General features: G+C 39.7%; 2 protein-coding genes across 2 annotated transcripts; both read left to right on the top strand.

Moving 5' to 3' along the window:
* The first annotated feature begins 964 nt into the window (after positions 1-964).
* Positions 965-4483, top strand: LOC115020211 (destrin-like). The gene is made up of 4 exons (XM_029450168.1): positions 965-1036; positions 3445-3731; positions 4020-4096; positions 4187-4483. The coding sequence occupies exons 1-4, from the start codon at positions 1034-1036 to the stop codon at positions 4297-4299; spliced, it is 480 nt and encodes a 159-aa protein (XP_029306028.1). The 5' UTR covers positions 965-1033; the 3' UTR covers positions 4300-4483.
* Positions 4484-8380: 3897 nt separating this feature from the next.
* On the top strand, positions 8381-10628 carry LOC115020082 (cofilin-2-like). Its single transcript, XM_029449963.1, has 4 exons — positions 8381-8536; positions 9480-9766; positions 9925-10001; positions 10127-10628. The coding sequence occupies exons 1-4, from the start codon at positions 8534-8536 to the stop codon at positions 10240-10242; spliced, it is 483 nt and encodes a 160-aa protein (XP_029305823.1). The 5' UTR covers positions 8381-8533; the 3' UTR covers positions 10243-10628.
* The last annotated feature ends 1041 nt before the right edge of the window (positions 10629-11669 follow it).

Genomic DNA, 11669 nt, shown 5'->3' with positions numbered 1-11669 from the left:
TACTTACAGTGTTCTCTTCTGTTGTTTATCAACAGGTCAGGTTTTTATGGAGACTTCACCTCCAAGGATGGCAAACCTCTGAGCAAGACTAGAATATGGAGATTTCTTTTTCTTTTGTTTGCTTGGAGCCTCTACCTCACAATCCTACCTCATGCCAAACCTTTCTGATATATTGGACTCCAATGATTGGGATTACTTGGTTTTAATTTGATGCTGTTTTATTTTATTATTTATTTATTATTATTTTATTTGGATACTGTGATGCTATATGCTTTATAATTCAAGGTAACGAAAATATAGATACAGGAAAAGATACTAAACCCAGAGAATTCAGACATTATACCTAAGAGATTGAATGTCCAATCCTTTTAAATAATTAAAGTTACAAGGTTATTGTAATTGTAGTTTTGGTCCGGTTCTTGTTCACACTAAGTTTTTACAAACAAACCAAAAAATGACTGACAGGTAACTTTGATTGGACAGTTTTGTCGATTGTCATCCTGCATCATAAGGATCCATGTGGGGAAGTTAAATTCCGGCTACTGACAGAAGTTTATGCACTTTAATGCTTCTGATGTGTATAACTATTGTCTTTGTTTTCACAAACAGGTCACACAGAAATAACTGATAATAAGCACACATTTTGTACTGGACTTAATGAACTGACAAAGTCCATAAAGTCGGTTAAAAGCACAGCTGGATGCCCCTCGCCGGGCACATCTCCTCTGTGGCGGTACAAGTTTAGCTTTTGAAATCATGCTAGAATCATCTTCTATCATAAAAACCTGTGGTTGGTCGGAGACCCACCTTTTCAAGAGGCTTTGGATTGGTTGTTACACCAGGGTTTGATTGATAGCTTTCACACCAGCCAAAATGAAGCACACCAAACAGGTTAGGTTTGGAAAAGTGTTCTCATTTACCCCGGCTCCTCCTCCATGAGTCAACCTGCTCTCCCTCTTTATGATCCTTCAGCATCTTGACTGCTTCATTATTTCCTATCTGCACCCTGTTTCAGTCAGACATCAGAAGCAAAATGGTGAGTAGCTTTCACACAAAAGATTGTCTGGATTGACTTGCTGTGTTATTTAACAACTTCTAAAGATGATGAATCTTTGAAGTGACATATCCGCATTTTAACAATATATGTAAAAACTGTTTTAAACTCCAATTTTGGGAGTTGTGAAGCTGTTCAGTGGCACAGTACTGTGCAGGTCCAGTTGTGAATGTGATCAGGGCGTTACAGAAAACAAGAATCTGTCTTTCTTGTGCCAACTTGTTCCAAATAACTGGAATGTGACAACACCCATGGCATGTTACTGCTGGCTAAAGCTAGTAGAACAAAGACGTCTATGTGATATCTACTGAAATGAGCATGCTAACTGATTAGTGCCGGCCCATCTGACAAAAACAAGAAAACGACCCGCATCCTCGCTTCGCCCTCACAGTCACCGGGAGGCTGTTTCGTCTGGTGTAGAGCTGTTGGCAGCCCGGTGAAACAGCGTGGCAACGGTTAGCTCGAGTTTAGACAAAGCGCTGATGGTCTAATCCCGGGTTACTGCAAACTTTGTGTTGCTGTTGCCTGTCAATGCCAGGTCCCACAGGTTCCGTCTGACAGAGGGGACTACCTCTCTGGTAATACCATTTGTTCCTCGAGAAGGTGATAGTGAGTCTCTGTAGCTCCAGTCTGCCCTCAGTACAGAGAACGAAGAAGTGGCTTTCTTTGCGATTTATGTCCCCCACAGGGATGCGATGTAGAGATGAATGAAGTGCCATATCCCCTTTTGAGGAATTGGAGTTTAGGGCGTCCCGGTAGCTCAATCGGTAGCACAGGCGTCCCATATATAAAGGCTGAGTCCTTGCCACAGGTTCAAGTCCAACCTGTGGCCATTTGCTGTATGTCATTCCCCTTCTCTCTCTCCCCCTTTCACAATCTGCACTTCACTATCATAAAGGCATGAAAAGCCCAAAAATATATATATATAAAAAAAAAAAAAGAGTTTAGCTTTGGCCTAAAGGTTAGAGAAGTGAGCTTGACAGTGAAGAAAGTGAAAAACAGGGCTTGCCCCTCCCTCGTTACCACCACTGAATCTTACCACCAACTGCTCCAGTTGAGCTGCTGAGTGGCCTAAAGATTAGTACTGGGCAGCTTCAGTGTATTGATTTATCACGCTTATCGTTAATAAATGAAGTAGCCTACTGACCTCCACCAAGATAAACAATACAACCTTAATATTTCAATATAACTGTAACTTATAAGGTTTGGTAATGTTTCTGAAATTATTACATTACTGTTGTTGTTGTGCTAACGCTAACTAGCTAATGTAATCAGACTCGTAAGGTTAGTACAAGTTATTTGCTTCTTAACGTTAAAATACCAAATTGTATTGGTTAGACTTACAATATTGAAATATTATGGTTGTATTGTTTACCTTGACGTCACTCCCTTCTCCAAGCTCGGGACCCAAAAGGGTCCGACTGAGAAGGTGGGTCAAACTATCAAAATGTAGTGTTATAGGGATCGTACAGCCCCCAGCAAGTTTCACAGTAAACACAAAGATGGCTAATGTAATCTTTAGGCTGACACCCCACATAAAGACATACGATAGCAGTGTTATACGACCGGCTTTAGCAATTTGGTCGAATTTCACGTATTTTTGCCCTGCAGTTAGTTAGTAGTTGACTTTTTTTTGATGACTGTAAATTTTGATTGTATGGAACCAGTAGTAGAAGTGCACCTAATGCAATGCATCTAATATCTCTTCTCTCAAAAGTTTTTGATGTTTTAATTTCTGCTTTCATTCTCAAAACCAAAGTACAAGTGGACAAAGTCTGCTCAGACATGAGTCAAGGCTCAAATCTCATCAATGGAATAATCGTTTATCATTCTCTCATTTTACATGAATTTGGACACTTAAATGCCAAATTGGTGCTGAACTAAATCCCATGATTAAACTGATAATGGAGTAGATGCAGTGCTGTCACTTTATTTAAATGAAATCCATCCATTTGCATTTACTCTTAAGACATATGGTTCTCATTGTCATTCACAATAACTCTAACCCAACTGTGAAATTTAAGTTAAGACAAGACAGTTCAAAAAACAATTGCAACTGCATTTGTTTAATATGTTTTCGGGTTGTCCGGATGTACGTCCTTCGTCCGTATGTTCCATTCTCCTGAACGCGATATCTCAAGAACGTCTGGAGGGAATTTCTTTAAATTTGGCACAAACGTCCACGTGGACTAAAGGGAGAGCTGTTAGATTTTCTTGATCAAAGGTCAAGGTCACTGAGACCTGACAAAACATTGTTTTTGGCCATAACTCATGAATTCATACGATAATTATGACAATTTTATACAAATGTCTAAGGATAAAGGATAAGTGATCACAGGTTCTGATTGTCTTTGTGTTAATTATGTAATTTCTTCCTTTTTGTTAAACAGGCGTCTGGAGTAAAAGTTGCAGACGAAGTGAAACAAATCTTCGAAGAAATGAAAGTAGTGAAAACTGATGATGACCAAAAGGAACGTATAAGAATCGTGCTACTTCACATCGACACAGAAATTAAAGTGAAGAAAATCTACCGGCAAATAGATCTGGAAAACCAGGATGATGTCTTCAAGTTCCTCAAGACTCTGCTGCTTTGTGACCAGTGCCGCTACGTGCTGTATGACTGCCACTTTGAAATCAAGGAAAATATTCAAAAAGAGGAACTGGTCTTTATGATGTGGTAAGTTGTTGAATTAAATTATACATAATTACTCTTGACTGTATTTTTCCATCTGCATCCTCAACTAACTTCACACTGTAAAGGACGAGCAATATTATCTTGCTAAAATCCTCACATGTATTTGAGAGCTAATCTTATAGTGTGTGTGTGTGTGTGTGTGTGTGTGTGTGTGTGTGTGTGTGTGTGTGTGTGTGTGTGTGTGTGTGTGTGTGTGTGTGTGTGTGTGTGTGTGTGTGTGTTAAAGTAACAATCTGTGTGGCACTTGGCTAATGATGATTCTTCCATCAGGGCTCCTGACAGTGCAAAAATGAAAGGTAGAATGCAGTATGCTAGCTCAAAAGGCGCAATTCAGAGGGTTATACAGGGTAAGTTTCTCTTCTGCTTCGTTCATTTTTTTTTAAATCGCATTAGACTTTCCTAGACATTGATAACATTAACTCATATTTCTTCCACAGGGGTCAAGCATAACATAGAGGTAAACGACATTGACGATATGGACAAGGACTGTTTTGCAGATCGCCTAAAACATAAGGTTCTCAAACTTGAGGGCCACTGTGTGACGGGTTAATAAACAATCCTCCTTTCCCCTGATTCATAACAAGGTACATTTGAATGGATTTGAGAGGATAATAGCAAAGTTTTTAAATCAACTGTGCTTTTTTAATTGGTCCAAGAAAGGTTAAAGGGAAGTTTTCTTTTCTTAAAAAACAAAAATGTCAGTAATCATTTAAAACCTAATTATTTACTTATTCTAGCCTACTTTAACCATAAAAACAAAAAAGATTCAAGTACTGAAATAATACTTTCTTAATTTCTTTGCTATTTTTGACATATTGAGATATGTAATAATGATTGCTGGGTGTTATGCTTGTTGATGTTGTCGAATGAGACGGATATATGATAGCTAGTTTAGACGCAGAATCTGTCAAGGATGACAAGCTGAGAACATCTGCAAGTCGAGCGAGCTGTCCTGCCTTTCAAACAAAAAAGCAGCAGTAAGAAGACGAGCATAAGTTCCTGTTTATGTGTATTGTTTTGCTGTGGTTTTATTGAGGGAGGTGTCCACCATAGTGGGTAATTGGCTGAGAAGTAGCTCCAGGGGCAAAGGGGTTATATGTGTAAATTGCTACATTGTGTGTGAAGTTCAGAGAAGCGGCAGGTTTTTAGTTGTCTTACCGGGGACACCTCAACCTCGGGTTAGCTGTTGCTGCGGCAAGGTAATAAATCTGGGCTCCGTTGAGCTAGCAAACGCACATTGCCTCCTCATCGTTATTCCTCCATCAAAGTAGCTACCCCTAAACGTTAGTGATAGGAACCAATTCTGTGAAAAGAGTCAGTCTGCGCACATCTACTAAACACCACAGTCTGGTTTTGATAGCCCATTGGCTGAGGAAGCTAACTACCAGGATGATATGGTTTCGCACTTTGAGACTTTAATCAGGCTAACTACATGGCCATTGCCACCCAGCCCTGCACCCCAAGAGTTGATGTTAGTTTAGCGACTAACCATTGTTAATACACAAGCTCCCTCACAACAGGCAAGACCAGGGACCGGGCTAGTAGCACAAAACAGTCCCACTATAGCAAGCTGGACTGACAGGGGCCCCAACAATCACCCTCACTCCACTGCATTGTAGACAACTGCTCTAACACAAGGCCACACTGCAGCTACAGCTGGTGTCTCCCAAGCTACAGCAGCCACAGCCCATCAGAGGAGAGACCAAATCAAAGTGGGACATTACGATGGCATTACTAATTGGGAGACATACTGGACACAGTTCCAGCTAATAGCCAATCAGTGGCACAAAACTGAGAGTGCAGTCCGGTTGGCTGTGACTTTCAAGGGGGAGGTTATAAGATTTCTGTTTGACTTTTCAGAGATGGACATAACTGACCCCCCAAGTTATAGCATGGGGCATATAAATACAATTTGGTGATCCAGCCAGTGGGTCGACTAGTAAGGCGACTGTTTAACCAGAGAATGCGCGGGGAGGGAGAAAAGCTGAGGGTCTATGCAGCTGAGCTACGCCACCTAGCCCGTTAAGCATCTTCAGAGTTCAGTAAGCAACAGAGGTTTATCCTTACAAAGGAAGCTTTCATCAGTGGATGCCTGACAAACTGAGGAAGCCTTTATCTTGCTAAGGGGCACTAAAGCGTGCACAAGAGGTGGAGCAGATCTTTACAGCGGGTCAGAATGCGACCACAGGACTATGGAGGGCCGTCTGACATCGTATCCAAATTATTATGCTTCAGTATATTGTAGCATGCAGGAGGAAACATTATATAAGCCTTTTCACTTGAAATTATGTTGACATGATCAATATTTGCTTTATTTCCTTTAATACATGTAATCTTAAATTAGTTCCAGACGCATATAGAAACTATTTTAGGTAAGAACGATACTCGTATGTTAATGACAACACTGTATATAATTGTTCCGTTTTTTCCAAAACCCAAGGAAACAAGTGTCAACATAAAAAGAAATAATTTTCCTTTAGAAGTTCATATTTTGCCATAGTTTGTCTTATTCATTCTTTAAGAATTTTGCAGCACAACTTTAACTGTTCATACATAGGCAAATACCGGCTCTTGTATTTGGTGGCAGATGGTGTCAATCTCCACAGAGTGCAACATATTTGGACATCCCATGTAACACAATGCAAACGCAGATGGCCAATTCAGTATTTGTAATTTACCAGTAGATGTCAGAGCTCTCATAGATTTGGATTTGCTGCTTTGACGTTACTGACTGGGTTGTGGCCAAACTCACAATGTGCTTGCAGCTGCATGAAGTTTTCAACTGACAGAGTTATGCAGCAGCCATTTCCTGCTCTGTGTGGTTTAGGCTTGTATTTCTCCATTTACTACTTTGAAAAGGCTGCCATTAGCTCTGGCAGGCAGGCCTTACCACAGTTATGATGATAAACCTAAAATAAAAACGAACCCTTAGTCCACCAAAAAAGAGCTTTCTGGAGCAAAGGATCATACTTTTGCCAAACAGTTTGTCAACTATTTGACATATATACATGATATTTCAGTTTTTCTTAAGAAGTCACAGATTCCTGAGTTTGTAATGCAAGTGTTAGCAGGCAAGCTTTGACATGTGCTGACATTTAGGCAGTCTGCTTTTTGGAACAGAAGCTAGTCCGGATGTGGGGCGGGACTCTGACTCTGTAAACCACTGATCCACACAGAGGAAGCAAAGCCCCTGTGATGCTGAAGCAGAGAATCTCTATTTAAAAATAGTCACAGTGGAAGAAAGGTTTATTATGCATTACATGCTCAATCAAAAGTAGAGTTTTGAAAAAGGACCTTAACTATGTATCATCTAAAAAAGATGAAGACAATTATTGTGCCGTTTGCCAATAAGCTAGTTCAGTAGTTTACACCAGAACTTGATTCTTTTTTGGCATTGGTATTTAGAGGTATTTAGAGCCTCCAACAAAAGCATGATGTTACAGCAAACAGCAGGATTGCATTGCATTGCAAATCTTTACATTTTGCCTCACAAGCTGAGAAAATCCCTTGTGTCTGTGTGTGATCCCCAAATATTCTAAAATCTTTACTCACAAGTTTTCATTTCTGACTGACATGAATTTTAAATTATTCAGAACAAATATTTACATTACTGAATACAAACTATTGATGCATGAATAACACTTTCATGCTGCAGCTGGTTAAGGGTTATGGTACTTAGTAGATGTTCTTAGTTACTTTTCACCACTGGAAAAAGGCAACCAAACTGGTTGGGGTCAAGGTTCCCCTCCTGTGAATTGGACCCCTAATCTCTAGCTACACGCCTGAACTACAAAGAAGTTCCAGATTTATTCTTCTTAACACGGACATGTAATTATCTTATTTATTTTCAATTCACCTCTTTTAAATGCATTTTATTTATTTTATTTTTTTACCTGGGATTGGATCTTTGCCTATTTACTCTTTGAATCAATGCAGTTTTCCGATATGTCATGTATGTATACATTACTCTCCTTTTATATATGACCTAGGGCCTGTGAAAAACAGAAGAAAAAAAACCTGGTCGTGACTGGAGTCCCTTTTTGTGAATCATAAAAACTGCACTGACTTATCAGTCTTCACAGAACATGACTGGAGAAAAAAACATCTAAAAAATTGACAAATCAAAATGTACACCTGAAGTTCATAACGTCCAAATTGCTGTTAGGTGGTAAATCTGTGGAATGTTTGCTGTGTTTAGTGTAAGGTTGAGCAATCGTGTTTTTGTACATCTAACTATTGACTATGACTAATGGAGGCGTAATGTCTCACTTTCCGTAGGTAGATGGATAAATCCTTTTGACATAACTTGAGCAACTCATCCTATCTTTTACCTTATAAGGCCAATGAGGTGCATCTCAACAGCAGATGTGTTAAATATGTGGACAGGTTTGTTCTCCATATAGGGTGTTATGTGCCGCTCCCACCGATGACTGGTTCAAGCTCACCTGGGATTTTCCCTAAAAAGGAAAATCTTTACCTCTATCAAAGTCGATTATGCAAAGGGTGACAAAATGTTTAGTACTGTGCAAGACAATGAAGCACATCAATACAGTGTGATTTAGGTTTCAAATGTAATGTGAATAAATGCAAATACTGAGGTTGCAGCTGAAAGTGTGTTACACACCTGAGAAGAGGGGGGTGGGCCTACTGTTGAAGATGGGCTCATTTACCCCGGCTCCTCCTCTATGAGTCAACCTGCTCTGCTTCCTTATGACCCTTCAGCATTTTGACTGCTACTGCCATTTCTTCTCTACTGCCTGTTTCCTTCACACATCAGAAGCAAAATGGTGAGTAGCTTTCACAAAGTATTTGGCTGGATTGATGTGTGCTGTGTCATTTAACAACTTCTTCTTGGTGATTTGTGAGCCCCACAGGACATGCAATGTAGAGATGATGAACCTTTGAGGTGACATATCCTCATTTTAACAATACATGTAAAAACTGTGTGCAACAGTGAAGCCTGGTTGTCATTATATCTAGAATGTAAGCTGTGATGTTTCATTGAGGGGTGTTGCTGAGTTAAAATAGTTAAATGTTTGAAAGAGCATGCTCAAGGTGTGGTTTAGCCTCTAAAATGGAGGGAGCTTTGTCCGTGCTTCAAACTTGTTCTGAGAGAATCCCTTGGGGCGGTCTTTCTTGTGCTAACTTGTTCCACAATGACTGGAATGTGACAGAGCCAAGGCCTTCATATTCATAGGGAAGCTACACCCATTGCATGTTCCTGCTGAAAAGCTGGTAGAATGTTTGCACATTGAGTTGCTTTAATAGTGTTAACGCTTCTCTCCAAAGTTTAGTTTTGAAGAACTTCCTGTTTCTTCATCTTTCAGTTCTGCTTTCTGTCTCAAAGCCAAAGTACAAGTGAACAAAGTCTGCTCAGACATGAGCCAAGACTTAAATCTCACCCAGTGCCCATACTGTGATAGTTATTCTCTCCTTTTACAGGAAATGCTGAACTTTCTTAAACCCATGATTTGAAATGATACGGGAGTCCATGTGCTCCTGTGTCACTATCTGAATGCATCTACTCTTATTAAGACGTATATGGTTCTTGTCAGGTGTGAAACTTAAGTTGAGTCTAAGTTGCAAAAGCAATTGTAAAATAATGTCTGAGGTTCTCTTATGATCTGTCTGTAACTTAAAATATGTGGAGCAATTCACACATTTTGATTCGACACCAGGTTCTGATTGTCTTTGTGTTAATTATGTAATTTCTTCCTTTTTGTTAAACAGGCGTCTGGAGTAAAAGTTGCAGACGAAGTGAAACAAATCTTCAACGCAATGAAAGTAGTGAAAACTGAGGATGACGAAAAGGAACGTATAAGAATCGTGCTACTTCACATCGACACAGAAATTAAAGTGGAGAAAATCTACCGGCAAAAAGATCTGGAAGACCAGGATGATGTCTTCAAGTTCCTCAAGACTCTGCTGCTTTGTGACCAGTGCCGCTACGTGCTGTATGACTGCCACTTTGAAATCAAGGAAAATATTCAAAAAGAGGAACTGGTCTTTATGATGTGGTAAGTTGTTGAATTAAATTATACATAATTACTCTTGACTGTATTTTTCCATCTGCATCCTCAACTAACTTCACACTGTAAAGGACGAGCAATATTAGTGTGTGTGTGTGTGTGTGTGAATCTGTGTGGCACTTGGCTAATGATGATTCTTCCATCAGGGCTCCTGACAGTGCAAAAATGAAAGGTAGAATGCAGTATGCTAGCTCAAAAAGCGCAATTCAGAAGATTGTAGAGGGTAAGTTTCTCTTCTGCTTCGTTCAATTTTATTAAATCGCATTAGACTTTCCTAGACATTCATAACATTAGAGTTTAAGTTGACTGATGTTCCCCCTGTTTAAGTAACTCATATTTCTTCCACAGGGGTCAAGCATACCATGGAGGTACACGGCATTGACGATATGGACAAGGACTGTTTTACAGATCGCCTAAAACATAAAGTATTGAAACTTGAGGGCCACTGTGCAACTGGTCATTAAGCAAACTGTCTTACCCCTGATTCATAAAAAGGTACATTTAATGGGATTTGAGGTGATGCTAGCAAAGTTTCCAGATCAACTTTGTTTTTTCAATTGGTCCAACAAAGCTTAAAGGGAAGGTTTTGGCTCCGGATGGCATTAGATTCCTGTAAAACAAGCACCTGATGCGTTTGCTCTATAACTGTCCAGTCACACCAGTTTGGCTGTGAAATCACTTGTTCAGATCTCATTTTATTCACACTTTAACATACCCATACTATGCTTAATGATCTGTTTTTCTTGACTGTTACACTTTGATAAACGCCTATAAATAGTACAACTTTTACAAAGTGAAAATGCAGCAGTTGTTTCACTGAGTATTGTCTAATAAATTCAATTCAACTGATTGTGCAAGTGTGCGCATTTTTTATTTTTACTCTTGAAGCAAGTCTGGATGAAGGATATAATTAACAGGTAGCTGGGGGTGATCTTAGCACCAGGATGTATACCACAAGGATTATCCCTCCCTTAAGAAACCTCGGACCTGTGAGTGTCTGACTCAGGAGGCCAGAGTTTCTGGATAAGCGTGATGACTTTGGGCTTAACCCAGGTTTTAAGGTGTCGCTTGAGTTAAACCAAGTGCTATTGTCCATAATAAATATAGTACTTTTATGGGACTCTAAAACCGTTAACAAACAGCAGGTAGCTTTAAGTTTAGTTGTAAAAGAAATTAGCAGTTGCTTAGACTCAGACATTTTTATTTTACACTTCATTCATATCCCATCACTGCAGCCATGACAAACAGGATCTGCCTTTAATAGTCACACCTTCAGATTGTATAGTAGGCTACTTGTCTTATTTCACACTTGCAACACAAACCGCATTTCCATTAGTGTTTAAATGAATAGTTTGAGAGACCAGTAGCCTTATTCACTTTCTTGGCAAGAGAAATTTGAAACCACTCATTTAGCTGAAACTAGCAGCATGTTAGCTTAGCATAAACTGGAATGGCATCGAACTGTTAACATCTTTTCCTGGGCCTAGCATTTTTACTGCAGGTTGTAATGACATGAAAGCCACTTAAGTGTGTGTGTAGACACACTGCATGTCTATCCTATATACCCAAAACCAGCTTGAGTGCTACCTCAACCTGGCAGTTTAATTTTGCATATCACCATTGTGAATTAAGGACTAAAGTTATATTTAGTGTCGCTTGTTTTCCCTCCTCCACTTTCCCCCCAGAGATAGTGGGTGTGTTGGGCAGGAGGGGGAGGATGACAGACAAAGATCATGCCCAAAACAAAGCCATACATGGCTGTTTAGAGGCTCTCAAACTAACTCCACCTTGTAATATACTTCCTTGTGTGTAACCAATGATGCAACCTGAACCCTGTGTGCAATGCGATGCCACATCTTCAGCAGGCGTTAGAAAACACTAGACATGTTTT

Source organism: Cottoperca gobio, chromosome 15 (genome assembly GCF_900634415.1).
Source record: "Cottoperca gobio chromosome 15, fCotGob3.1, whole genome shotgun sequence".
NCBI lineage: Eukaryota > Metazoa > Chordata > Actinopteri > Perciformes > Bovichtidae > Cottoperca > Cottoperca gobio.
This window is presented reverse-complemented; position numbering and strand designations above follow the sequence as displayed.